Source organism: Macrobrachium nipponense, chromosome 20 (assembly GCF_015104395.2).
Source record: "Macrobrachium nipponense isolate FS-2020 chromosome 20, ASM1510439v2, whole genome shotgun sequence".
NCBI classification, from domain to species: Eukaryota; Metazoa; Arthropoda; class Malacostraca; order Decapoda; family Palaemonidae; genus Macrobrachium; species Macrobrachium nipponense.
In genome coordinates this window covers 24,354,110-24,378,337 of record NC_061089.1, presented here as the reverse complement: position 1 = coordinate 24,378,337, position 24,228 = coordinate 24,354,110, and the positions used below count along the sequence as shown (strand labels likewise).

The window sequence follows — 24,228 nt, the reverse complement described above, 5'->3', positions numbered from 1 at the left end:
CATAGCATTACAGCACTGTATATTATGTCAATTAATTCTGACTAATGGAGTGAAGAACAAATTATTTACATTATTATCTACTTTCAGGACTCTGAAGTTATGGAATTAAGAAAAACGATTGAAGCATTGCGTCAACAAAGCGTAGATGCTGGGTTGACTGTAGCCTGCCTTCAAAGTACGTTCCCTGCACAACACCACCACTCCACCCCTTCCCCTACCAGGCACCACAACCACCACCCTTCGCACCCTCCCAACATTGCCTCGTGTTCTGTGCTTAATGTCACTACCAGCAGTCGTTCCAGTTCACCCGAAAAATCGGGCCACCATGACCTTGCGCGCAGACACACTTTCACGGGGAATTGTAAAGACCTTGTAGTGTGTGAATTTAATGACTCTGGTGAGATTCTGTCACCTTTCAAACAAGCAAGCAGGCTTCTCTTCTCCACTTGAAAGCTGAGGTTGATCAACCTCAGCTGGGCTCAGTTGTTTAGGCCTAGCTGATGCTCAACAGTAAAGCTTTGCAACTTCCAAAAATGTCTTCTCATGAATGATATGAAACATTTTCAAGTCTTTAAGGGTTTCGTATAAGCATGGGTTATGGGTAGCGGCTCCATGGTACAGTACTGTCTACATAACAAAGATCCCTCTCCCTCCCTTTCCCTTAAACCAAAGACAAATGTCCATAAATTCTTGTTTTTAAATTTCAAGTTGGTTTTCTGTGGTTTTTTTTGGAATAGTACTAATACTGATGGTACTTTTGTACTGGAAAAAAAAATTGTGTGGCTACCACTTTTTAACAGCTTCAAGAAAATGTGTTAATGCATGTACAGTCATTTTCTTTACTTTTTATCTTCTCTGTCCAAGCTTGCTGCCTGTTGAATGGTTTATTTATGTTTGTATTTATTCGGTGAACAATATTTGCACAAATTTTGCCTTCTACACCCTCTTAAAATAACATAAAAATTATGACAGGAAATGAGTTCTTAGTAAGGTCCTAAGAGTGAACTACAGGAATGCCTTGTGATACTTGAGCAATAAAACTGCTTCATTAAAACCAATCGAAGGTTGTAAAAAAACATTTGATTTAGCTCTGTCCATTATGGGAACAGTATCCAATGAAAGGATGAACAGTTCTTCAAAGACCTAGAAGAAGTTTTACAAAAATGTACAGTATCTCGACATACAACCAGCCTCCTACTGGCAAAATTCACAAGACACATCATAGGATCCTACCTCAGAAATGTAGTTCAAAATGATTGTGGTTCTGAAGAATAATTTTTATTCTCAAGTATTCCTGATACGTTGCAAGGAGTATACATGAAGGAAGTCTACTCTAGCCTAAGTAGGACAAGATGTAGGGACTTGCTAATTTTGTAGGATTTAGTGTGATATGATTAAAGGTTATGAAATATAGCAGGCAGTTCTCATGGAAGGAGACATGCTAACCTGTACAATTAGTATTTCAACCATACAAGTAATATACGAGGAATTGCATAAAAATAACCTTTGGAAATAACTTATGAATTAGACCATACAGCAGTACTACTTCATATGCTATGAATATACATATACGTACTGCATTTAAAGGTGCAGGCATCCTCCCAGTTTTTCTAGTCTTAATATGAAATTTTATTTTTCTAGCTCATTTCATTTGACTTTTAAAGTAATGTGTAATTAAATTACAGTATTAAAAAATTTAATATTTGTTGTTACATTTCAGTAAGACTACAGTAACTGAATGTGTCAAACTTAGAATAAAAACTTGTTAGACTTATTGTAGTAATCTAAATGAAAATGGCATCATAGACACAAAGTCACTGTCTTCTAGTAATTCACACATTTCATATAGAATTTTTTAAGGTATTCCTGTGTTTAATTTTTCTTGGATTCCTTCAACAGACAACTTTTGATATTCATCTTCAAATAATTACATGTACTATGTATTTGTAATTACCCCAGCATATAGTAACCTAGTAAAACTAAGGTTTGTTGCAGAATATGGTTACGTATTTGCAATTTCATGTTTTAGCTACCTCTCTGAAGACTTTACGGAATTTAAGAACTCATTTTCATTGATTTCTCTGGTGTTTGTTTTCATTTGGTATTTTGTATTTCCTAATAAGAGCAAGGTGTAATTAGTAGTCATATGCCAAAAAAATATATTTCAACTTTTTCTTTTGTATTTTAGGTGGAAAATTAGTGAGAGGAACATCTGTCGAGTCAGTTTCTAGTTTGTCCTCCGCTTGTTCAGCAACATCGCACACATCAAATCACGATAAAAGTGATAGTTCTAAATCAAGCAAAAAGAAGGGTTGGGTATGTATAGGATTTCCAGCTTTATTGATCTGTGATTTTCATATAAATTTTGGCTCTTGGTAAAACAAGAGATTGGAAAATGCAAGTGTGTCTTGTAACTTATGAACTGTCAAGAAAGTAATACGTATTGCCTTGACAACAACAATTTCAGCAAAATAACAATAACCACTCATGTTATCACATTGTACTAAGTCATGTTATCACATTGTACAAAGTGAAGATCACTCCAAATTAAAGAAATGGCCCACATTTCTTTAGTCTTAAGTTCAGACTTGCTGACTCCAGTGTTATTATTTTAACAATATCACATTATTGTAATACTGTATAATACACATAATTAAAATCCTTAAATTACTTTTTTTGCTTGTATCATAAAAATGTTTTACCTTCTATTCTCGAGACATTTTGATTTTATTAGTATTTAGTCTGGCTTTAACATTTTTGGTTAGAATTGATGAAGTACAGTGTATAAGGTGTATTTCTTTCCGTAGCTCCGGAGTTCATTTAGTAAAGCTTTTTCCCGTGGGCACAAAAAGAACAAACATGGCACTGGAGGTTCTGTGTCAGATGTTGAAAGTTGGGAGCGAGGTGAATGCTCAGCTCCTGCTTCACCACTTATGCAACGTGCATCTGGAGGTCAGAGTGATGCTGAGAGTCACTCAACTACAGGGTAAGTATATCAAGCTTTCATGAGTAGTTCCTCATCTTTATTACATTTATACAGTTTCCTAATTAATGTAAATTTACAAGATGACTAAGTACCCTATTAATTGGACAGTGTTTCAGGGAAGTACACACAATATTGGCTTTATACAATAAAATATTAAGTACGGTAGTAAAGATAATAATAAATATATTTCTGTCATGTCATGATTTCCATTACTGTTGTGTCCCTTTAATCTGATAATTTTGAGACTTGATTACTTACAAAGTTTGCTGACATTATTAATAGTATTTTTTCAAGAAATAATTTGCAACTATATAAGAATGTGAATTATTAAATTGTTTTTATTAGCTTTTTATACAGTACTTAGATTAAGCAACAGAATTAGGTGACTAGGAAGTTTTGAATTATATTCATTGTAAAGTATTGTGCATGCTGTGAAGAATTATGTAATTCACCTGAAATTATATAGCTTATTTTGCTGGTATTTTTAGTTTTTTTTTTTTTTTTTTTTTTTTTTTTTTTTATGAAGTGCATACATATTAGAATAACATTGTTACTTTGACCAAAAAAACATTTTACAGAACGAGTATGGAAGCTCCAACCAAAAATGAAGATGTAGAGGTCCTGATGTGTCAGTTACGTGAAAAGGATATGGCACTGACTGACATACGCTTAGAAGCTTTAAGTTCAGCCCATCAGCTTGAATCACTGAAGGAAACGATAAGTAAAATGCGAGATGAAATGGTATGTTTGAAGCAAGATAATGAAAGGCTTCATAGAATGGTTTCTTCTAAATCATTAAACTCATCTCAGAGTTCACTTCCTGTGTCAGATTCTGTTGAGCAAAGACTCAGCTTAGGCGATGAATTGACTATGCCAGATTCAACAGATGTAATACTGATAGATCCAAGTGATAAAGATGGAAAGAGAGTAAGCATTACAGTTATGATGGGATGCCATGGAGATTATGAAAAATATTTAAATCCTGTTGATGGGGTTACAGTCAGTGAATGTGTAATTGGGGCAATTTCAGTCAGTGGAAAGACTAAGTGGGACATGTTAGACAGTCTTGTGAAGCGTATCTTTAAAGAGTATATTCTAAGAGTTGATCCAGTGTCAAATTTAGGACTTAGTGCAGAATCTATTCTTTCATACCACATTGGAGAAATCACCAGAGGTCGTGATCCAGACTCGCCTGAGCTTTTACCATGTGGTTATCTCGTTGGTGAAGTAATGAATGTTAAGATAATCCTGAAGGGTGCTACTATTAATCATGTGGATGCATTGGCTTTTGAGACAATGATTCCAAAGTCCATCATACATAGATATGTTTCTTTACTAACGGAACATCGAAGGATCATATTATGTGGCCCATCGGGTACAGGAAAAACTTATCTTGCTCAAAAAATGGCAGAATACCTCGTCACACGAATGGGGAAAGATCCATCACCAGGACATATAGCAACTTTTAAGTAAGTTTGTCAATTTAAGTAAATTTTTACATTTTTGTTCAATAAACTGGATTTTATAAGAAAATTGAAGATTTTGAAATAATCATACTGTTCTTTTATTTCTGAAATCAAAGCCCGAAACATTATTAATTTTTACATTAAAGCCAAGTAATATAAGGTTTACTCTTTCGTATATTACTAATATACTGAACTTTTTCTTTCAACAGTGTTGACCATAAAAATGGAAAAGATTTAGGAGCCTACCTTTCTCATATTAGTGACCAGTGCGAAAATAACACTGCAGATCTACCGTTAGTTATTATACTGGACAATTTACACCATGCTGGGGCTCTTACTGATGTCTTCAATGGATTCCTCAGTGCTAAGTACACTCAGTGCCCTTACATAATTGGCACTATGAATCAGACAACATCCTGCTCAACTACTAACCTTCAACTCCACCATAACTTCAGGTTTGTTGTTTTGGCAGTGTGGCTGATGATTAGAAAAAAAAAATACTTGTTTTGGTTTTGACTATGGCCACAGATTAGAAAAAAAATCCTGTAGTACTTGAGCTTTGACCAGTATCTCAACTGTAGGTTATTCTAAAATCCTTGCATTCTGTGATGTTCAACATCATTCAAATTTCTAGTTTTGTTCCAGGTAAAATCAGAATATGTATTGAAATACCTAATTAGATTGAATTCTTGGAACTTCAAACTCTGTGCATTGCTTCATTTGTCTAATTTTCTGATAAAGTTTATTCTTGTTTACTTTTTTCCCATCCTGGTGTGTTTTCTCCTATCAACACCTCTTAGGCGTGTAGCATTCTGCTTTTCCACATAGTGCTGTAGCTTAGCTAGCATAAATAAAATCGTACTGTAATTGCCTTTTTATAAATTATTAGATTACTACTATGTTACATACTTCAATGCTATCTTTTTGAGTAACATATCAGTGATTATAATTTTATATATTCTAGATGGGCATTATTGAAAATGGGTATTTTAATATTTACTTTTATCACTGCACATAAAATAGGAAACTCGCATGAAGTGTGTGTACCGTCATTGAAAGAGGTATCTTTACTAATTCTGCTAATTTGTATGACCAGCAGATGGGTTCTTATGGCCAATCACATGGAACCAGTGAAAGGATTAGTTGGTCGTGTGGCTCGAAGAAAGCTTACACAAGTTGAAGTTGAAGCTGGATCCCGGCTACCCAAACTTCAGCAAGTATTAGATTGGCTTCCAAGGTGCTGGAGTCATATCAACAAGTTCCTAGAGACGCATTCATCTTCTGATGTTACAATTGGTGAGGAATAAAACAATTATCCTTTAATTATACTGAATGTAAGCACATTGTTAATTGTTAAGATGTGTTATTTTAAGACATACAAATTTCTAGCTTCCTAGTTTTTGTATAATCTCTTAATAATAATACCATATTTGTATATTCTACAGGTCCTCGACTGTTCCTTTCATGTCCAGGGTCTTTAGAAGGATCTCAGGTGTGGTTCACTGACTTGTGGAATTACTCACTTGTGCCATACCTGGTTGAGGCAGTTCGAGAAGGCCTTCAGCTTTATGGAAAGAGAGCAACGTGGGAGGTAAGGTTTAAATTAATATTACTGTACCATGGTCTAATATAAGTGAAAATAAATTTTTCCTCTATTAAAGACGACTCATTTTTCAGTAACAGCAGATCCTGTGTAAGTTAACTGGATCTTGTTTGAATCTAGAGACCATCTTGGCAAAATTATCTTCATTGTTTAGTTATTTTATGAGACCAGTGAGTCGGTGTTTTACCCAAAGGAATTTAGCCTTGAATGAATGATAAGAATTGAGTCAAAGTTTTGTTGAAACAGTCTGGCAGTAGTCAGAAAAGATTAATAGGAAGAAATTAAAAACAAAAAGGCAAATCGCAATGCATTTGAGACCAATGGAATGCTGCAAAAAACTTTTATTACCATCGACAATGTAGCACAGAACATATGTACTAATTTCCCTCATTATACTGGGACATAGTGTTAAATTTGTTTGTCACTGATGCTTTATATAAATAATTTTATTAATCTTTAATCCAAATCAAAGAACTACTTCCAGCATACTTTGCATGGTGCTGTAGGTTTTGTATAAACTTGCCCAATATTTATATAGCTAAGAGTTTCCTACCTACGGCAGCCTAACAATTGAAAATTCACAATAGTGCTAGTTCCAGTTACGGTGTAGTTGGAATGCTCCACCCACTACCGGGGGCATATATATAGGTAACAACTTGGCAGAGAGCTTCAATTTGTTTTCTGCCAGCTCGTGGTGTACATCCGGTGGTTTTAGGCAGCTTTTTCAACGTATTGTGTTGAGTTTGGATTTCTCAGTGAAGTACTACTCTGTTTTGTTTTGCATTAGTGCATTCTTTCCAATATGTCAAATTCTAGCACAACTAGACCAGATTAGCTAGATCTTGCTATGATCCACATACCAGATGAGTGCAAGATACATGTGCTGAATGTTGTGAATGGGACGCCAAGAAATGGAAGATATTTAGGTCCCATCAGGACAAGATGGATATGGACAAAAAGAGGAAAGCAGTTGCTATGGCAGAAAGTACAGCTAGTTTAGATAAATGTTCAAGCTGCTAAATTGGTATTAGATAACATGACTGTGTTGCCTGTAATTCCCCAATAATTTCTCCTCCTGCTCCTGTATCACTAACTCCTATTCCACGTTTGCTTGCTCCCAATCCCAACGCCATTGCTAGCCTCGAGTCAAAATTCAATAAGAAGTTTGAATTCTTAGCGAGTGCGATGATGGAACTTGATGCTTCTGTTAAAATCTTAATGGAAAAAGGCAATCAAATTAGTGCAGTGCTTTTGTTATAAAGCCTTAATGGAAAAAGGCAAATTAGTGCGGTGCTTCTGTTAAAGCCTTAATGGAAATAGGCAATCAAATTAGTGCGGTGCTTCTGTTAAAGCCTTAATGGAAAAAGGCAATCAAAGTGCTAGTAGAGTGCATAGTGATTGTGTAGAGAAGGTGGCTGTCCAACCCCACTGGTGCTCATAGACGAAGGTCACTGTCCCACTCCCCTGCTCTGGGGGGAGAAGACATACCATAGGTCGAAGGGAGGCCAGTGGTTTGTCCCCGGACAGTGGCTCCCTCAGTCGAACCTGCTGGTAATCCCCAGTTTTCGACAGAGCACTGCTGGAAAGGCATCTCTTTTGGTTGTCAGAGTCGGACAGTTCGACTCACAGCAAGAGTCATTGTGAGCGCTTTCAAGATGTGTTGCATCCCCTCAAGAAGCAATTCAAGGATGTCGATAAGTCTCCTCCTTTTAAGAGGACATTTTCAGTCCGCAACCTTCATGTAGTTATGCGATCGCCTCCTGCTCATCAGCTCCTCATCCTCAGTCTGCTTGGGACAGCCTGGATCGGCAGTATGTATCTGCTAAACGTAAGACGGATTCTTCAGGGGGAGTTCGTCGGTCTCAAAAGCCAGACCTATCTTGGAATTACCTCGGACTCCTGGACGTAATTCGAATTCCTTATTTGGTGTGGCGCTCTCATTCGGCTGAACAATTGGTCCCAGTTGTGATGCACCCATCTTCCCCAACAGCTGAGTCAAGAGTGGTTTCACCTCGCTCTCGGTCATATTCTTCGTCTCCCGACCCTTTGCTCGCTCCTCTTAAATGACAGTTGGATGACATCATGTCTCGAAGAGTCCAGCACCTTCCCAAACGGAAGACACGGCTTTATCACCTATCTCTTCAGATGAGGAAGAGGGAGAACAGAATACAATTCCTTTGTCTTCATACACTGGGTTGTCGGGATATTTTCTCAACAAATTTCTGGATTTTTTTCTTTCCTGCGGCTCCAGTATCCCCAAGCGTTGACTTTCCTAATGAGGAAACCCACCTCAGACAGTTTGGCCTTACCCATGTTGGTTCTCTCTTTGTCAGCAAAGAAGGTTTCGAGAAACATGGTCTCCTGATTAGCTTCGAAGAGAGAGATGGGCTAAGCTTATGCTTTCCATCCTGGCAAGCTAATAAAGAAGCATTACCGTTTCTATGACACCGGGGAAGCTCCTTCATTGGGAGTATGTTGCTCCTCCCAGGGGGACTTTTTGGGTCTCATTGACTGCTAGGCGTTCTGCCTTTTCATCAGCTAAAGTTTTGTCCTCGGAAATGGATCACCTTACTAGGAGTATATTCAAAGTGTTAGAAGTGTATATCTTCTTAGATTGGACAATCGGGGCATTAGTGAGGAAGGAGGAAGATGGCCCAGCGATTGCGAAGGTGGAAGATGGCTCGGCGATTGCAAAAGACATTGCAGCAGACTTGAGGGTCTTGTCATGTGTAGACAAGGCCATTAGAGACAGATCGGTGGAGTTAGCATGTCTCTTCTCGTTATGTATTCTGAGGAAGAGGGATTTGTGGTGTTCCTTTGTCCTAAAAGCATGACCACAACACAGAGGTCAGCTTTGCTATTTGCCTCACTGGACAAGAAATACCCCTTCCTGCAAGAGTATGTGAGGACCTTTGGAGGCTATGGGGGTTGACCTTCTGTTGACCTATTTGTGACTTCAAAAAACCATAGATTCCCAAGATTCTGTTCGCATGTCCTGGACCATTTTGCCTGCAGGACGGATGCGATGCTGCAAGACTGTTTGGACGTCTACACCTTTCCTTCCTTCAGTATGATCAGGGAAGTCATAAACAAGTTAGATGCTCACCAGAACATAACAATGACTCTAGTGGCCCCCTTTTGGCCTGGGAAATTGTGGTTCCCACACTTGATGCAACTATTAGCCGACTTCCCCAGACTTATTACCTCAAAAACAGTGTCTTCTCGACAACCTCACTTTCAGAAGTTCCATTTAGGATTGTATGCTCTGGCTCTGACAAGGCACAGACTGTCGAGCACCTTGTTAGATTTAAATGGTTTTCTAAAGCAATTGCAAAGGCTATCAAACAATGCAGACAACCTTCATCTAATGAATTATGCCAAACTAAGTGGTCTACCTTCAGAGAGTGGTGTAACAGACAAAAAGTGTCCTCATAGCTGACTTCCTTCTCTACTTGAGGAAGTCCAGTAAGTTTGTCTACGATCAAGGCTATAGAGCTATGCTTAGATCAGTTTTTAATCAGAGGACGACTAGATTTGGTATCAAATCAAGATTTAAGTGACCCTATTTAAATCTGATGTCAAGAAACAAGCGAGGTAAGATGCCATTTCTTTGAATTTAGACACTGTACTGAAATGGATTTCAGGACCGGAATTTCACAAGATGCGGTATGTTCCTTCTCTCTGGGATTTCTGTCTAAAAATGAGGACCCATCTAATCCATGGCCACGCTCGTTCACCATCAAGAATTTGACGGATGTCCTCGGCCTGAGGAAGAGGAAAGGTAGTTACGTCCAGTCAGGGCCTTGAGATATTACCTTGAAAGAACAGAAAAGGTTAGGGGCTCTTTAGATTTCCTGTGGTGCTCAGTCAGGAATCTGTCTTGTCCACACTCCAAGAATGCATTATCTTTTTTCCTAGAGATGCGATTTCAGCTCATGCTAAAATCCAAGAAGATAAATTGGACACAATGAAAGTTGAGGCTCATGAAGTGAGAGCAGTTTGTGCTCAACAAATTCCCTTGTTAGAGTTGTAAATGCTACTGAGAAGCAGATTTGTTCATTGTATGGAATACAAACCAAAAAACCAATGCAGTATGGCCAATGCACTCACCAGTATCAGACCGCTTCCAGCATATGACGTGTCTATTCTTCAACCTGCCCATAGGAAGAAAGGCAAGAAATAGAAAGGAGGCAAGCAAACTCGCTCTCTCTTCCACACAATCATCTTAAGATACAAACTGTCCTGCCAGGGGCACTGGATGAGCTACACAACTTGATGGGCAGCCACCACAGGACTCAAGGAAAAAGTGTCCAAGGACCTGTGGGCAACAACCTTCAGGTAAAAGGAAGTGAAAGTGGTTTGCCAAAGCCAGGAACCAGCAGTGAAAATCCTACGAACAGACAAGATCTTAAAAGCCAGAGAGGAACCCATTCCTCTGATGTCATGCACCTATGCATGCACATTATCTATGACAGAACTTGAAGGTGAGGAGTATGTGTGCCTATTTAATCACCTCATGAAGCCAGAATGAAATGGTATTCTTGGACATTTCTTTCTTGGTTTGGCCCGTGCTAACAAAAAGTCTAAGACACCTAGACCTTAGATGACAAGATAGAGCTCTGAGGACAAAGCAAAACTCCTGCAGGTTGCTGTCCACGAACTCATTCAGGAACGGAATTGAAAACGAGGCAAATCTGCCATCAAGCACCAAGGGATTTTGAGTCTTAGCCACAAATTCAGGGACAAATTCAAAGGCCACAGACCCCCAACCCCTGGTGTGTCTAACATCATAACTCAGGCCATGAAGCTGTCCAATTCTCTTCCAGGAAGCCAAGGCCAACAGGAACACTGTCTTTAGAGTCATATCCCTGTCTGACGAGCAACACAGCGGCTCAAGACCAGAGTAAGATTCCACATCGGAGAATTGAGTTCTCTTGGTGAACAGGATTGCTCAAAATTCAACAACAACGTCGGGATTAGGATGAAGAGATGTTCATGCCTTTCAGGACTTTGACAGCAGAAACGGATAGACCATTCATGCTTTGAAAAAGATACAAAATTCAGCTATTCCCTGAACAGCAGTTTGCTGTTCCAAGTGGAGAGAAACCCCGTCGATGGCACCATTCACAGTAGATGACCCCCTTGCCTTGGTAAATTCCTGAAGAAAAATTGCGAAGAAGACCTCTCGAGGTAGCCGAACATTTCCTGCCGCTTGCGAGAAAAGCCTCCTGCTCGGAAGAGATACTTGACAGTCTCCAGCTGTGAAGAGATAGGCACCCTACCGACTGGTGGAACCTTTCCACTTTGTGGTTGGCAAAGAAGGTTGTACCAAGGGGGAATTTCTCTTGGAACTGCTGACAGATGAGACAGGTCTGGGAACCACTCTGCTTGGGGCCACAAAGGTGCCACTGATGTCATCCTGAGATTCCTGGAACTCATTACTCAAATGTTCAAGACCTAACAGATCAGAAAGAATGGAGTTAAGTGTACACCTCGAGATTGTCCCAAGGGTGCTGAAGAGTGTTCTCTGCCAAGGTGAAAGGATCCAGGATCACCAAGAAGTATACCTCCAGCTTCCTGTTGAAGCAAGTGGTGAAGAGGTCTATCATGGGTCTTCCCCACAGGTGAAGCAGCTTTTCCGCTATGTCCTGATGCAGAGACCACTCTGTACCCAGGACTTGACTCCAACAACTTAAGTTTGTCGGCCTCTACATTACTTCTGCCTGGAATGTATCTGGCCATGAGCTCCACTGAGTTATCGATTGCCCACTGGTGCCTCTCCATTGTCAACGAGTGAAGCTGGTGAGACACCAGCCACCCCCAGGTGTCCAACATCAGAACAACTGAACAACCTTCTATCCTCTCATGAAACTCCTTTAGACCCAGGAAAGCTGTTTTCAACTCCAACACGTTGATGTGAAGCAGTTTGTCCTCTGCACTCCATACACCCCAGACAGCTCTTCGAGATGAGCGCCCCAACCTTTGGTGGAAGCACCCGAGATCTAGAAGGGGTGCGTGTAGAGGCACTTCTACTGTAAGGTTCTGGTCATCCAACCACCACCATAGGTCTCATCTTCGCTCTTTCAACAAGGGTATTTGCTGCTGAGGGGAATCTCCTGCCAAGAACCAGAACTCCTCAGCCTCCACTACAAGGAACGAATGTGGAGGCAGCCGTGAGGGACCAGCTTCTAAAGGGATGACAAAATGCTCAGAACTTGCCACTGGAGAACTGGTTGCTTAATCAGAGCAAGGAAGGACCAAGCCACTGTCCTAAACTTCTGCAAGCTCTGGTCAGATGGAAAAACCTCGACACTGCCGTATCTATTACCATACCGATTTATCAAGAATCCTCTGGCTGAGAAGCAGATTGGACTTCTCCAGGTTTACTACAATGGCTAGGACCCAACAAAACTGGAGAAGATAGTCCCTGTCCCAAACCAACTTCTCCCTGGAACTTGCCAAGACCAGCCAATCATCAGGTGAATCCCCTGAGCATAGGTGAACACTTCAGGGGCTGTAATCAAACCAAAGCAAAGGCTGAAATGAAGGAATCTCTTGGACGATGGGTGAAGTGGGATTTGCAAGTAAGCATCCTTCAAATCTATCAATAGCATGAAGCCTTACTGCCACCAAAACCATCCGCGACATTTCCATCCTGAAAGTCTTTCTGACAAAGTGGTTCAGTGTGGAAAGGTCTATCATTGGTCTCCAATCGCCCATAGCCTTTGGCACCAGAAAGATGTGACTGTAGAACCCTGGTGAAGGATGATAAACTTCATCCACTGCGCCCTGTTCCAACATCTTCGACACTTCCGCCCAGAGAACTAAATGCTTTGGAGAACCTTAAGCTTAAGGCAGCTTGAGGAGGGGAAAATCAGGGAGAGGGGGAGGAAAGTTGAAAGGTAGTAGATACTCCACCCAAAGGACATTTACTACCCACTTCTCCACTCCTTGGCATTGCAATTTGGCCCAATGGCCCACCAGGCATTCCTCCACCCATGGCATTGGGTAGGGAGTGGAACCCTCTTTGTCAACGATCTGCTCTGCCTCTCCCCCTAGCACCCTTACTGTCTTGGAGGAGCGAGGCCAAAAGGGATGCTGCTGCTGCTTTGACTTTGACAGAGCAGTAGGTTGAGGAGTCCTAATAGATGCTGACTGCTTGGTAGACTTCCTTGCTGAACAAGCCTGCCATTGATATCAGCTCACCGTCAGTCTATGCATCTTCTAGCTGCATCCTAGGAAAGAGAAGTTGCAATTCCAGGCGGTCCCCATTTCGAAGAGAAGACAAGAGCTCAGGATCTACTGAACTTGTCACCTTCAACAGGGCTGCATCCTTCCTAATCTGGAGCAGGTTGGCCCACAAATTAGCACTGAGACATGATGTTATCTTGGCCACAACAGACGACGAAAAGTCCAGCCACAACACAGTCTGGAAAGTAGTAGTATTAGTTGACTTTAAAGTCGAGACCTCTTGAAAGGTCAAGGAAGGACTCTTAGCCCTCACCTAATCTAGAGTTAAGCGGATCGTGTCCGAATTAACTTGACAAGAAATCAGCTGAACCACATTCCTCATATAGCACTTCCTATGCCACACAAGCGGAGGGGGGAGAAGCTTCAGCAACCTAATCGAACACAAGGAGCCGTCCTGTCCTGAGACCAAAGCATTAACATGCTGTAAAATTGACTGAGCACAACCCAAACGACACTGGCACCGTCTTGAGCCGACCGAGGCCTCTATGCCCGCCGTAGGGGTCATAAAAGATGGAGTCTGTGTTCTTCCCGCAAGATTATTGAACTCACGAATGAGATCAATAACTTCTCGCGAATGAGATCAGTAATCTCCGAGAAGAAGACAGAAACTCTTGACTCTTCCTGTCCCCCAGATCTGGCATGGGAGAACTCTGATGAGAGGAAATATCATCATGAACTGGAACACGTCCATGTACGTGAAGTGGGGAGACCAATCCGTGCTGGGTAGATGGGAAAAAACCCCTTTCACTCAGAAGCAGCAGCCACAAAGTCCTGAATCCTCCAACATCTGATTGATTGTGTATTATATCTGGCGTCACAACATCTGGGCAATTGACACTGAAATAAATTAAATAGAAAAAATTAAATTTGATAAATTTCATATAAAAATATCTATAAATATATCAAAATTTTGTTCATATATATATACATAGACAATCTATATATATATATAAGTTCTTACATAGACAATCTATGTATAATTTAAATTTGGTTGAGGCAGCCTGCCTCCCTCATATATATATATATATAACTGCTCTATATTACAATCATAACTGCTCTATATTACAATCCTTTCCAAGAATTGTAGCTAGGATAAAATTACCTACTCTGTCACGACCCCAAGACAGGAACCTATGTCTCAAATTCCCAAATCTGGGACATTCAGTCAGCAAATATTTCACAGTCAAGGGCACAGTACAGTTCTCGCAAAACGGAGGATTTTCACGAGACATCAAGAACCTATGTGTGAGTCTTGTATGTCTAATCCTCAATCTGCACAACATCGTTTCTTGTCTCCTTGGCATATTCAGATATGACCAAGGAGTCACTGATGACGTGATACTGTGCATTTTTTGATTAGTCAAAATATCCTCCCACTGGGACTGCTAACATTTTTTAACTCTGACCTACTAGGCATCTTGTAAGTTTTGGGGAGCTGACCGCAGACTTTGCAAGTTGGTCAGCTTTCTCATTCCCAGCCACCCCAACATGGGAAGGAACCCAGCAGAACTTTATTTCTTTCCCTCTTCTTTTTAGTAAAAGCAGCCATTCCAATACATATATCTAAAATCAGAGGGTTTAAAGCGTTAAAAAAATTTTATCTCTGGAAAGTTCCAGGGGGGACTAACTGAATATTTTGCTGGTAAAATCTCGATGCATATTTAATTCACGGACAATAAAATTTACTCTAAAAGCAAATGGATGAGGTTGCTTGGGGTGACTTTCATAAAACTGCCAATGCCTTTCATTTCTCATACAAATGCTGGTTAAAGACTTAGGTAGCCTCTGGAATCTATACCAGCTCCGAACCAGCAGTCGCTTAAACTGAAGATCCAGTGGCACCTCATCAGCATCTACAAGCATGCTCTCAGTGGGAGATGATTTAAATGCTCCAGTACACAACCGTATTTCTCCATGATGAATTGAGTTGAGCATTTTAAGGCTATTTGGCTTCGCTGAAGTGTACACCTCACACCCATAACTTAATTTTGAAAAGACCAAGGCTTTATATAATCTCAACATCTGAGTTCAGTCTGCATCCCACAAAGTGTGAGACACGACTTTCAGCAAATTCATTGCTTTCAAGCATTTTGCCTTAATATATTTCAGATGTGGAATCCAGGTCAGCTTGCTATCAAAAATCAAGCCAAGAAACCTTGTTTCACCAACACATGGAATTCTCTGCCTATGAATGAACAGACAAAAGTGCATAATTACAGTTTTACAGGCAGAAAATCTAAAACCATTAACCTCAGCCCACTTTTCTATATTATCAATGCAGAGCTGAAGACGGCATTCAGCCACTGCCATCCTTGATGCTGCAAAGGAGATCGATAGGTCATCAACAAAAAGGGTATATGTTATATCTGGGGGAATTATTTTAGAAACCCCATTGATTACCAAGGCGAACGAGGTTACACTTAAAACACTTCCTTGTGGTACTCCTTCTTCTTGACTGAACACATCTGACAATGTTGCTCCAACCTGAACCTGAAATAGCCTATTTTTTAAAAAAGCCTTAATAAAGAGGGGCAAATTGCCTCTCAGGTTACATTCATAAAGGACCCTCAAAATGGCCATATCTCCATGTTGTATCATAAGCCTTCTCTAGATCAAAAAGCTTCACATACTGAAGATTCCATTCGTACCAATACATCAGTTGTGGAGTGCATACTCTGAAAACCACACTGAGCAGGCAAGAGGTTTTTACCTCTTTCCAAGTACCACATCAATCGTGTGTTCACCATTTTTTCCATGATCTTACACAAACAAGATGTCAATGCAATAGGACGATAATTTTCTGTCTTGAATGGTTCTTTTCCAGGTTTCACAAATGGGAGTAATTTTAACTTCTCCCAAAGCTTGGGAAAGATATGTTCTCGGTAAATTCTATTAATTAGGCTGAATATGAAAAGTCTGGTATTTTCAGGGGTATGCTTAATCATTGAATATGTTATATCATCCAGTCCAGGAGCTAATTCATTACATTTATTCAAGGCTGATTCAGATTCTCTAATAGTAAAAGGAGCATTGTATTGCTCATGTCTTAAGGTATTAAAATCAATTTTGACCTGTTCCATTATCTTTCTTTGAGCTGAATAGGGTCTATCATAATTTTTCTTCGCAACATTAGCAAAATGATTAGCAAACTCATTTGCTACTAAGTGGGGGTCTGCTACCTCGCAACCATTGATCTTGATAACTGGAGGTTGACAAGGAGTGAACTTGCCTGCTATTTTTCTAACTCTCTTCCAAACTAGAGTCATAGGAGTTTTCGAATTTAGTGAAGATATGAATATCGTCCAAGATTCTTTTCGTGCTTTTTTTTTTATTTCCATGCGAAAATGAGCTCTTGCTTTTCGAAATTCTACACGGCAATACTCACATTTTTGTCTGCGGTATCTGGTGAAAGCAGATCTCATAGTTCTGTGAGTTTCCTGGCATTTACAAGTCCACCAGGGAACTGGCCGGCAGATAAATATCCCCGAAGTCGTAGGTATAGATTGAAGACCAGCCGAGAACATTATTGTATTCAAAAAGTCAAGAGCATCATCTACACAGGGATAGTCATCAGCAGAGTCATCTATTGAGCTGTGCTCCTGGAATACTGCCCAATCAGCTTTACCAATGTTCCATTTAGGTAGCCTTGAAGATGGAGGGCTTGATGTTACACTCACCACTATTGGGAAATGGTCCTCCAACACCTGATTCAAGAATGAGGGGGAGGAGTAGGAGAAGGGGAAGGAGCCCTTGGCCTGGGCCAGATCATTTCTTGCTAGAAACTCTGGCATACCTCTTGCTAAACGCAGAGTCTAGCGTATCAACCATCGCTTGACAGAACGCCTCTGATGGGTTGACAATCGACTGTGATGGGAGTGATGTCATAGCATTCGGAATGGCAGCCCGAGTAGATGGCTTCACTGACAACAAGATAAAGGGCAACCCAGGATTTGTCATAGTTGTTGATGGTGTCCTGCTAGACAGCAGCACATGCGAGCCAAAGTACTGGAGACCAGGAGGGGAGGGGACCACTGGGGAAGCCGGAGTGGGAACATGAGCAGCCATGAAATGCGACAATAGGCCTTCAAGGAGGGGGTACCCTGCAGGCCTAGGGATGCCCACACAGCCGCCATCCGTATCTGAAACAAAAGGGGAAGATGGAGTAGCCTCCTCTCTCCCAGGAGGGAGATCACCTTTTGCGAGAGAGGGGGCAACGTTATACACAAAATCACCCTGCGTAACTGCCAATAGGCAAATCAGTGGAAGAAAAGGAAGGTGACAGGGTGTCAATGGATGATGAAACAGAAGGAAAAACTCTGGAAGAAGGGGAAGCCGCATTGTCCACTTCGGGAGGCATGAAATCTTCCCAAGAAGGACAAGTAGCCATCCTACAGGATTCCCTCTTCTTGTAAAACTCTTCCACTGTGACACAGACCAGGAACGACATTCTGGGCAAGGGTTAGTGATATTACAAAAGTTGGAACAGCACCTACTAGAAGTGTAATGAGGGTCAGTAAAAGAAAAAGCTAAAACCTTGAACAGGGAAAACCGTGGGGTCCTGGACACATGCATTGATGGATCCTAGACTTCTTGGCTGATTCCATAACAACACACAGCAGGCACATACTAAAAAGCACATAAAAATCATGGGCTTGGCAAAGAAACAGGTTTGGGAAGGAGGAGCACAAACGCGAGCATCCACACTCCACAGCGGTTGAAGGCAGACTAGTGTGTCACAGGTTTCCAAGTGTGGTCATTGACCAGTCTCAACCTCATATAAGCATAAGTTGCCAGATGCCACAGATTCCTTGCATTACAATCTTTGATTGTTTTAACCAGTTTCCAGCTGGCACTAGAAAATTATCCTATACTAGTTAAGACTGAAGGTTTGTTCTGCGTATGAACAAACTGATTTTGTGATGAGAAAAAAGTATAGGGGGCACCAAAGAAAAAGATTGCAATGTATTCCAGGTGAGACATGCTGAACATAATATAAATTACTTTGAGCTTGGTTGCATTATAAGGGAAATTCACCTAATGAAAAATTAAGAATTAAGACCACACGTCTTCAAACCTCCCGAAGGAAAACTCAACAAGGCTATGCGACCAGTGAAGGGCTAAGCATTAATATCAAGGGACCTCTTTTTACCTTATTTACTTATCACATTCATTCTGAAAGAACAATAACACCAATTAATAACTATCAGTGATACAGAGAACATTATACAAATGTACACACATAATTAGTACAGGCAGTCCCTAGTTATCAGCAATTTGGGTTTATGGCACTTTTTTAGCAGCAACAATTATTGGATTTTTGGGGCTGATATGCTCTGCTCTCCGGTTATCAGCGATTTTCAGTTACCGTCACACCATCGGGAACAGAATCCTCGCTGATAACCGGGGACTGCCTCTATAAAAATCTGTACAATTGCAAATACTATTATCATGAACAAAAGTATGAAAAGTGCATAAAGGACAAACCTTCATGGACTGCCACAGTCTTAAGGGATGCTCATAGGAAGGGACCCAAATGGCCACAGAGAACATGTTATAACTGAAATTAAAGATGCAATGAGAATATATACCTTGGGAGAAAGAAATCAGGGTTAAAGATGCTACATTGTTCATGAGGACCAAAAGGGAAGTTTGAATCATTTCAGGACAGAAAAGTAAAGGTGGAACCAAAGAAAAGGATCGCAATGTAATCTAGGTGAGGCATGCAATATACATTACTTATAGCTTGGTTGGATTGGTTGGATATTGAGGGATATAATGAAGTTAAAAAAAAAAATCAAAAGAACAAAAGGCTGGATAATGAAAAATAAAGCTTCTCAAAAGAATAAAAGTCTGGATACCAAAAAATAAAGCTGCTCAAAAGAATAAAAATTTATACATACAATGAAATTTTCATTGTAAGTGAAAAAAATGACATTTTTCAAGTACAGTAATTTGTTTTTTAAAAATATACAAACCTGAGGTCTTTACATAAGGGATTTACTTTCAATGCACGGTGGACCTGGCCATTTGTTTAACTTAAAACAAGGGAGCAGGAGTGCGTGTCATTGGTGGGCTTAACAAAACATTAAAAAACTTGATAACAGAGACAGTACTAAAAGTGTGAAAATAGCCTTAAAATAATATTCAAGAGAAAAGGGGATGAACTGCTACTTAGAAATTTTATAGTAATAAACTGCTTTAGTGTGCTCAGAAATACTGGAGAAAGGCTAGGAAAAACTGCTAAAATTCATCTTTTGTATGCTGCTTCATACTACAGAGGTCAACAGCATCAGCTGTAGAAATATTGCCATTCAGAGATGAAAATCTATATATATATATATATATATATATATATATATATATATATATATATATATATATATATATATATATATATATACAGTAGAGCCTCAGTTCTCGACGATAATTCGTTCCAGAAGGAGCGTCGAAATTCGATTATTTCGAGAACTGAATCAAGTTTTCCCATAAGAAATAACTGAAAATGGATTAATCCGTTCTTGACCATCAGTTATATTACCTAACCTTGCCTTTTTATACAATACATTACATGTAAATTACAACTAAATAAGTTAAAAGTTAAATAAATATCATGTTAAACGAATATTTATAATTTTAAATGTGTAATATACAGTATAAAAGAAAACTACCCTGTGTCCAACTGATTGTTGACCAAGCTCCATAGGCTACCTAGGTAAATAGTATATATATATAATGAGAGAGAGAGAGAGAGAGAGAGAGAGAGAGAGAGAATTATATATATATATATATATATATATATATAATATATATATATATTATATATATATATATATGTATATATATATATATAGATATATATATATATATATATATATATATATATATATATATATATATATATATGTATTTTGGATGATGACAAGGCAGATAAGTATAAAAAGACAGCTGGTGATGTTACTCTACCATAAAACTGGATCTAAAAGTGAAGACATTGGCAAGGGTATCAAAAGAAATTGTGATATACGTATGTTGGCATCCTTCAAGGATCAGCTCCAGAACTGCTATTTACATAACATTTGATGACACTGCAAATGTGCAAAAGAAGGGGCCTGGGAGCTGTGCTGTGCAAATTACTTAAATGTTAACAGCAGGTGGTATATTTTTCCTTACTTATGACCCACCTTTTATACTTCTGGAAGCTCGTTAAAGATAAAAGGCCAGACTTGTGAGGAGGCTAATCTAAGTTAGAGTTATGGCATACTTCCATTAAAAAAAAAAAAAAAAGTTACTTGACAAGACAGGTAGCCCTAGTGGTGGTGACAGGAAGTGATAACTCAATTTATGGTCATGATAGATGGTTGCATAGTAAAGGTAAGCACTCATTAAAACATTAAAATGTATATATATCTATAAAATAAGTTTCACAGGTGTGTCACCTGATAGTACCTGGGTTAAACTTTGATTCAACACCACACTTTAGGTGGCAACTAATTATGAGAGTTCCCTAGCAAAAGCTAAAGGAAAAATAAAATTAGAGACAGAAAAGCCACTCTTCTTGATACAAAGTATGCCAACTTGAATGTTTCACAAGAGGGTTTTACACTTTGAATGATCAAATAATTGGTTTATTTTTCAGGATCCCAGTACATGGATTACAGAGACTTATCCATGGCCACCCGGAAATCATCCTGGACCTCAAGCACTTCTATCTTTGCGGCCTGAGGATGTTGGATATGATGCCCTTGCACCAACTGTTACAACCAATACCCAAGACAAGTTCAAGAGTGACAATCAGGGAGAAAATGACCCTTTGGTACGTAGAATATTTACATAAAGATTTGAATTGATGTTAATTATGCTTCAAGTTGCTTTCTTAAAGGTATTGAGTGTCCAGTACTATATCAACAGAGTTTGCAGGTATAGGGACCTTGCAGAGCCATCCTATTAATCGACCTCTTGGATATATGTTTCAGATGAGTCATATGAGAAAAGCATGCAAGTAACATTCACATAAATACTTTCCATAGTTTAATTATTATTCCCTCTTTCAGCTGAGTATGCTCATGAGGTTACAAGAAGCAGCCAATTATTCCAGTCCACAGCAAGACTCAGATAATACGTCACTGGATAATATGGAGAATGCTTTAGAGTCAACAATCTAATGTTAGTGTTAGTAACCGACAGATCAGTGGAGCAATTGTGAAATGAAAAATCAATTTTTTAAGATTATATTTAAGGGGTTTAAATAATTTGCCTTGAACTTTTAGTCACGGGTAATATTGGGATCTAGTCAAATCTGGTAGCTATAACTATCAGGTGTAACCAAGTCAGTTAAATGTAATGTTGTCATTCTAAACATTTTGTTTTTGTTTTTTTCAAATTTTTGCCCTTATATCTTTAATGTGCAAAAAGCCAACTGCCTGGATCTTACAGTGTTCCTCATTTTTGTAATGGGTTCATTGGGATTATATAGGTGAATTTTTGAGCTATCTTGTTAACCTGTAGATTAAACTAGCTAGAATTTGCTACTACTACACTGTCCCACTCCTTTGAGTATAGAGCATGGCCTTGGTTCCTACTCTGTACATTGTTGGCATCTGGTAACGATGGAAGTAGGGGATTAAATGTTTGTATCATTACAGTACTAAAATTTATCCCACCATCATTACCATCCCATATACCTTTTATGGTAGCTCAAAATATGTGTTTTTTTAATGTAAATCCAATTTTGTGCTGTGTTTACATATGATGTCTTGTAGGATTATTTACTTTTGATAATTCAGAGTTCTATATATATTATATTATATGTGAGCAAATGTATTTGTGGAGGCATTTTCACTTCCATATTACAGTTCTTCCAGAGTTTCTATATAATGTACATACTTTGAGGGGAGTCTGGGCTTTAAATGGCTTAAGCTTTAAATATTGTGAGTCATAACAAAATATATATATAGAGTCCAGGTATAACTCCTTGACTTGACCTCTAAATTGTAGGTCCAGAAATGGATTTCTTTCATCTTAATTTTGGAGTTATATTTGTAGTACTATGAATTTAAATTATATTTGATATTTTAGCAATCAACTTCCAAATAATAACTGAGAATAGGTTGCTTAAAAAAGTACTTTATACATAGTACCTATGAAAAAATTTTGTGCTTTCTGTAATGCTCTTCAAAATTTAAGTTGCACTAGAGTAACATTGAGAAAGAACATAATGAAGTATATCTGACAATGAAATTCAAAGCTAATGAAAATTATAGTTTCTTTCATATGCTTTGTAAACACTTGTTCATAACTCAAACCAAAGCCAAGCGTACCAGTGTCCTTAGCTTGTGTGCCTATGAGCTAAGTTAGCAGTAGTTTTCTTATTGCTCCGAGACATGGATGTGATCTCTTATTTTTCCTTTTGCTGGGTCTTATGGTGTAAGTTTTACATTTAGCCTTCATAACCATGTTGCCAAATTTTATATTGTTAATGCCTTTTTTTTAAATGAGTTGTAAATATGTGTATATACTCATATATATATATATATATATATTTGGTATCTAAAAGTGTGAGTCACTGTGTAAAGACATGTATATTAAAGTATACCAAGTGAATGGACCATGTGTGTGTTATAAAGATTGTATAATTTGATATAAAACACAGTTAACTGTTGACAGCTATGGGGTAGGTGACACTAATGTGATTAGCCAATTAATAAGTACCAAAGTCATATTTTATCAAAATATTAATTTAAATGGTATAATCAAATTAATGCCACATGATACCACAGTATGGTCTGCAGTATGCAGGGATAAAACATTCAAGTACCACATCACTTTTGTTAGATATTTACATTGAGGAGGAAGAGAACAGAATTCCCTCATTTCCATTTTTATACATGCAAACATGATAGCATTTTTAAATATATTTCTTTTCTCAATGATTTGACTTTATTATTCCAACCAATGATTGTTAAAAATTTGGTAATGTTCAACAAATTCAAATTTAATCTAATAGTATGAATTTAAATATACAACTTAATAAGATGAAACAACTTATTAAAGTTTGACCAAACTACTATGATGAAAATATGTAATGATGAAAATATATAATAGAATATGATGAGACAACTTCACATTTGACTGTGGAGAGAAAGCAGATAAGAGCAGATACACCTGATTATGTCCTGCCCATCACAGACAGTACTTTAAGAGATTAGAGATTTGAACATTATTGGCATAATGAGGGAGGATAGGAATAGAAATTAGTATATCAGAGGGTCAACAAAGTGGTTAAAATAGAGCAAATTTTGAAGTAATTTGTATTTTTCCCAATATACAAACCTGAGGTCTTTACATATGGAATTTACTCTCGCAAAAGCTGGAGCTGAATGTGTAATTTAAAACAAGGTGGATACTGATAGTTGGCTGCCAACAGAAAGGAGGGAAACCCTCTCATTCAGATGGAATGCATTCACTTCACCTCCCATCCCAGGAAGCAGAATGAGGGGTGGCTCTAGAGGTGGGCTATTTATGTAAAGACCACAGGTTTGTATGTTAGGAACCATACAAGTTACTTTAAAAATTTGTCATCTGTTCCTACACGTATACAAACCCTCAGTCTTTACACATGGGAGACTTACTTCTTGGTGGGAGGATTCTCAGCAAATCTCTAAACGGACTGGTAGATCACCTCACCTGGGGCCTCTTTCCTGGTCATGTAACATCAAAAGGAGACCCATGCCTCTGACCTGTTCAACTGCCAGACTTCTGGGACTTCAAATAAATGGTAGGTAAAGATAAGCCTGGATGAGCCTGTACGTACTGTCAGGTACAATACATAAATCCAAAAAGAGCTAGATTATAGACAGGATACTCAGTCATCTAGAACATCTGCATGCATGCTTCACCTGCATGTATGCCTGTCCAGCATGTGA

General features: G+C 38.9%; 1 protein-coding gene across 12 annotated transcripts in view; it reads left to right on the top strand.

The window, feature by feature from the left end:
* The window catches only part of LOC135223587 (protein sickie-like), a 244,161-nt gene extending 220,928 nt beyond the window's left edge, over nt 1–23,233 (top strand). For 8 of the 12 annotated variants that reach the window (XM_064262181.1, XM_064262191.1, XM_064262163.1 and 5 more), the window contains 9 exons: nt 88–397; nt 2,189–2,316; nt 2,808–2,986; nt 3,565–4,455; nt 4,662–4,907; nt 5,549–5,748; nt 5,898–6,043; nt 20,943–21,119; nt 21,358–23,233. In XM_064262181.1, the coding sequence (XP_064118251.1) occupies nt 88–397; nt 2,189–2,316; nt 2,808–2,986; nt 3,565–4,455; nt 4,662–4,907; nt 5,549–5,748; nt 5,898–6,043; nt 20,943–21,119; nt 21,358–21,468 (2,388 nt within the window). In that variant the 3' untranslated portion in view covers nt 21,469–23,233. The remainder of the gene's footprint in view (nt 1–87; nt 398–2,188; nt 2,317–2,807; nt 2,987–3,564; nt 4,456–4,661; nt 4,908–5,548; nt 5,749–5,897; nt 6,044–20,942; nt 21,120–21,357) is intronic. The other 4 variants (XM_064262173.1, XM_064262142.1, XM_064262232.1 and 1 more) reach the window with 2 other exon arrangements.
* The last annotated feature ends 995 nt before the right edge of the window (nt 23,234–24,228 follow it).